This window comes from Capsicum annuum, chromosome 4 (assembly GCF_002878395.1).
Source record: "Capsicum annuum cultivar UCD-10X-F1 chromosome 4, UCD10Xv1.1, whole genome shotgun sequence".
NCBI lineage: Eukaryota > Viridiplantae > Streptophyta > Magnoliopsida > Solanales > Solanaceae > Capsicum > Capsicum annuum.
Genome location: NC_061114.1, coordinates 195,080,695 through 195,086,087, shown reverse-complemented (window position 1 = coordinate 195,086,087; position 5,393 = coordinate 195,080,695). Strand labels below are relative to the sequence as shown.

The 5,393-nt window shown below is 37.0% G+C and overlaps 1 protein-coding gene across 1 annotated transcript; it reads right to left on the bottom strand.

The window, feature by feature from the left end:
- Positions 1-4,359: 4,359 nt before the first annotated feature.
- LOC107855575 (embryogenesis-like protein) lies at positions 4,360-5,131 on the bottom strand. The gene has a single exon (XM_047410891.1). It carries the CDS (start codon positions 5,033-5,035, stop codon positions 4,559-4,561), a length of 477 nt encoding a protein of 158 aa, XP_047266847.1. The 5' UTR covers positions 5,036-5,131; the 3' UTR covers positions 4,360-4,558.
- Positions 5,132-5,393: the final 262 nt, after the last annotated feature.

Here is a 5,393-nt window from a genome sequence, read left to right as displayed (position 1 = left end):
TAAAATATAAAAGCGACCACATGTGGTCGCTTTTTTAAAAAAAAATTAAAAAATCGACCACTTGTGGTCGGTTTTTTTTCGATCACAATATGTGGTCAGTTTTTTGTGTTTGGTTTTTCAGTTTTTTTAGTAGTGAGAAAACCATTATAACTAGTATATATGAACCAAATAACGGCTACTAATAAAACATAATCAACACAAATGATTCTTATACCTGACCACAATTCATTTGTATTTGGAGTGTAGCTAATTAATTCAATGTCTCAAACGTGTTCCGCTCTTCTCATAAAGACATTGAATATTTAAGTAGGACCAAATGACCATATAAGGGGGAACAAACAAATGTAGATCATGTCTTCATCTCCATTACTCACATGAATTGAAGGATAGGATATACGTATGTGATAACCAATAGTAACTTACTCGTGAAAATATTGATATATTTGGTCAAACCAAATCTATTAAGATCCTGGAATTCAGTCTTAGCCTTTTCTTGTCAGCTGCTTCCCCCATCACTTCCATCACCCCTTTCATATTGACACTGTCCATATGCAATGTATATACTTTAGAAACAAAAATGAGTGGCAATAATTTGAAGAACAAGAAGAAGCTATTCTCACTTTTAAAGAATCCCTAAATTGCACTAAAGAAATGTCTTTGAATGATCTAGTTTACTCCATAAAATAGCTGGCAAATGTGTAGATTTTATACTTTAAATATTCATACATTATGCATTTAATATGCTACATATACATGTAATATACGTAAGCAGTGGCGGAGCCACAGCCAACGAAGGGTGGTCAGATGAACACCCTACGTCGGAATTTTTTTTTGAGTATATAGGTTAAATATAAATATTTATGGTTATATACATGTTGTTGCACACCCTTGACAAGCTAGAGAAGCATAGTCCAGTGATCAAGAATGTGCATTTTCGCATCAACAACCCGGGTTTGACCTTGGCAGGTGCAGCAGTGCTTTCTTTTCTTTATTTTTTAAACAGTTCTTTGCCCAAGGGAAAATATGAACACCCTTAACCAAAAGTCTGGCTCCGCCACAGTACGTAAGTAGTGTATAAGTTATGAGTATTTGAGCAAGTGTGGTTTGGCCGAGAGACAAAAATGAAATAAGCCAAATTATTATGGCCAGCTTTTGCTCGCAGTGCCAAACGCATGTTGTTTTCGCAACTTTTTGTGCACTTTAAACATATCTCGGACAGTAAGTAGGAGAGGAGAAGAAAGGTGACACCAAGAGGAGGCCTTTTCTTTATATTCATATATTTCAAAAAAATTGAATCACCATGCACTTTAATCCCTTTCGAAATCCAAGAGATGGGATCACACGAGAAGCAAGAAACTAAACTTGCTCATGTTGTCATGCTTTATACTAACCCAAACTAGGAAGCTTAGAAGGCATATCATATTATCTGTGTGGGATTAATCAAATCCAACAAATAATAACGAAGAAAAATATAACTTAAGTGGTGAATGAAAATTAACTATATATCTCTCTTTTCAGGGAAAAATTACTTGGGGCAAAGCTTCCCCTTGTCTTTTTTTTTTATAACCGTGGTGTCCGAGTCAGCTTGCGCACCAGATGGGAAGAAATCACCTAGTGTTTGTCTCTGTGGAATGTTGAAAATTGAACCTGAAACCTCATGATGCTCAACCCAATTTTATCGAACCACTAGGCCACAGCCTTGGGTGCAAAAAGCTCCCCCTTGTCTTAGTTAGCTAATAATGAAGTGAATCTGTCAAGTCAAAGTAGTCCCCATGAAAATGTCCTTTTCCTGTTGAAGATGTTGCTGAGGTAAAGATAGGCCGAGTTTCTTATAAGATATTTTTTAATTCTATTTGTTAGCTTGGATTGAGAAAGCTCCGCTTAGTGGCACTTAGCCATATGATGTAGACCAAAAACAGTCTCATGAAGCCGGTCAACAGCAAGTGAGAACTACGAGAAGCACACAATACGCTTTTTGCCACAGCATGTTAAGAAGGTGAAGATGCGGGACATGGAACAGTTACAGCTCACCGAGGACATGACCCTAGATAGGAAGGTCTGGAAGATGCGAATTACGGCAGAGGATTAGGGCCAGTTCGGGTCGCTAGTGTAGGGAATTAATTGGTGGGGGTGTATTCCTGTTATGATTCCGTATTCAGTGTTTCGTGTTCCGTGTTCCATGTTTATTACGAATCTGTGTGCCTTCCTCTGCTTTATATTCCTGCATTCCTGCTTTACTCTGTTTTATATTCCTTATGGGTGCCGTATCTATGTTATGTCATCTGCTTTTGTGCTGTACTATGTGTTTGTGTGATATCTCGTGACTTGAGCCGGGGGTCTTTCGGAAACAGCCTTTCTACTTCATCAGAGGTAGAGGTATGGACTGCGTACATCTTACCCCCCAGACCCCACTAAGTGGGAATACACTGGGTTTGTTGTTGTTGTTGTTGATGTTAAGAAGGTGAAGAACACCCCCGGCTTGGCATTGTAGATGAGGAAGTTTCTCCATAGTTGTTGAATATATTTAAGAGCAACTGTAATTTAAACACAACAATGTACTCAAATAGGTGGTGCAACATCATCATCCATACAAATAATTCTAGTAGAAGGGAAATAGACTTAAACAGAGACAAATATCAGCTACATCGACTTCATCATTCATACAAATTCATTTGTTCAATATGGTAAGAAAGGAAGAGGTTCGTATCTTGGTCAATGGATAAAATGCTTTAGGACTAACCACAACTCGCAAGCCGAATGCAACTATTGAGATTTTTGCCAGGCAAAAGACAGTGCGGGCAGGGCTTCAGAAGTTAAAATTCAAGTGGGTAAAAGTAAGCTTGTAGAGTTGATATAGCAGAGCTCCTATGTTCATGCTGAAGGATCTTCCCATATTGATCATGACAACATAAACCCTGAAATAAAAATGATTATCGTTTTATCAACTCATCTATATCACATGCCAACAGTGATTATCAGCATTAGCCCAGTCCACTATGGATTGTCAGAGTGCAGAGGCCAAAAAGTAAGAGAATGTGGTGAATTCTGCTACTATTAACAAACATTTAGTTGCGTCTATATACACCTGAAGAATATATTACATTTAAAAAAAGAATGCCTGTACAGATTTCTTAACCACTCAGGGGTGCTGTTCCGTATGCAATTAATGCTTTCTTGACACATCTGGTGAAATGAAATTGAAGCCCTAGCTTTGCACACAGTTTCAGACTATATGATATTTTTTATAGAGAAGGCATACATTACTACAGATAGTAAACATACAGATGGGGCTTTCGCGAACACTAACAGAAGTACAACAAATCAGATGCTTCCTCTAATGCAAAATTTTAGTAGGAAAATTTTAACGAGAAATTATAAGTCACAGTTCATACTATAGTCAATTAGGTTTATTCATGAAAAATAATTGTTTGCAGTTGACTCATTGTGAGCATGATCAAAGAATAAAGAGACTTGTGATCTTCCAGTTTAATATAGAGACGGTATACATTTCGTCATATGAACCAAAACAGCTTCGCAATTTTACTCTTTATCAAATTCATAGTGAATAGCTACACCGCCTATATTTTGCAATGCAAATTAATCCACCATGAAAATAGCCTCAGAAAAGCACAAAAACAACATACCCAACTCAGTCCCACAAAGTGAGGTCTGGGGAGGGCAAAGTGTACGCAGACCTTACGAGAGGCTGTTTCTGACAGAAACTTGACTCTGCCTCAGGAGTGCACATCATACAATAATGTCCATAGCAATCAGACAACAAATCTCACAATTCATGTTGATAAGTCATTGACCATTGACTACTTCCATCGGACTATCTTTTCAACTTATAGAAGCTAGTATATACCCCAAGTATAACCGATATAGCACGACTGCAATATCTATCCAATGCCTAAAGTAAACATCTTCTAACCGGACCTTTCACAAACATTAACAGGAGTAAAACAAATCAGATGATTGCCTTCCTGTGATTCTACATATTTGGTAGGAAAACCCAAAGTTTAAGTTGTCTGTCCATACTATTGTCAATTATTTCTACTAATGAAATATTTATACAGGCAACTAGCTAAGACTTCAGCTGAGAGTACAGCATACACTGGTCAAAATTGACAATCAATCAGCTGAACCATGACGGACCAAGGAAGAGAGGGCATGCGTTCCTCCAGTTTTATGTAGACACAGTACATACAACGGACATATAAACATTACACGAGTATCAATCCGGACTTGTACCAGAACTCATAACAGCATCACAATATTACTCTATCAGATTCATACTGCAAAGGAATACGGTAGCCAAATTTATCCACATTGAAAAATGCTTCACAAACACACGTCTTACAACAGTCAAAAAAAAAAACTTTTAATTCATACTAACAAGTCATAGACCATCATTCAGTTACACCCGATTCCAATTATAAGCATTTGCATTGTCCATTGCAACCCACTGAAATTATTGTACTTATACAATGAATAAAATTAAGAAAAAGAAAATCCATAACAAAACTAAAGAAAGCTCACCAATCAACCATTCATTCATTCATTCATTCAATTGATCAAGCTCAGCCTTCAATTGCTCAATCTTAAGCCCCATAGACCTTTGAATCACTCCCTTTTCACTCTCCGACACCTTTCCCAATAACTCTTGATACAAATCAAGAACTTCCTTAACAGCATCACGAGCACAATCAGCTTCTTCATTAAAATACACTGTCTCTTTAGATTCCATTGCTGATTCTATCTCCTCTCTTGCTTCCGCAAACTTGAGGTTGATTTTATCAACTTCTCTGTCAGTGTCAACACTACTATATCGCCTTATATTCAGAAAAATTGACCTCTTCGGACCAAGAAAATGTCTGGGTTTTGTGGGGTTTAAGGATGTTTTTGTGTCAGAAACATATTGATTTGAGAGAGATGTGGGAGTTGTTGAGGAAAAATGAGATATGGGTATTGTAGATTTATGAAAAGGGTGTCGAAATAGTGATTTACAGAGGGAGATTGATGAACGTCGATGCATTTTTGATTGAGCGAAGAACAAGCTGAAAATGTAAAACCCTTTGTTTGCTGTTCTTGCTGGTTAAACCCTAATCACAATTTAGTGATCAAATCTTGAAAATGAATTTGGGCTTTGACCCGGATGCTTGAACTAGGAAAGCCCAACTAGTCAAACTGGTATAGTTTTGGGGTAGGAATTTTACACTAACGAAATAGGATACCTAATTACTACCACTATTTTTATGCACTTTCAAATAATTACTTAACTTAACATCATTTTTAAAGCACAATCGGACACCTCTATAAGGACCGATCATTATAACGGCTTGATTTTCTGCCGAATCAATCTTTCAAGTTATATTTTACTTTTATATACTAAT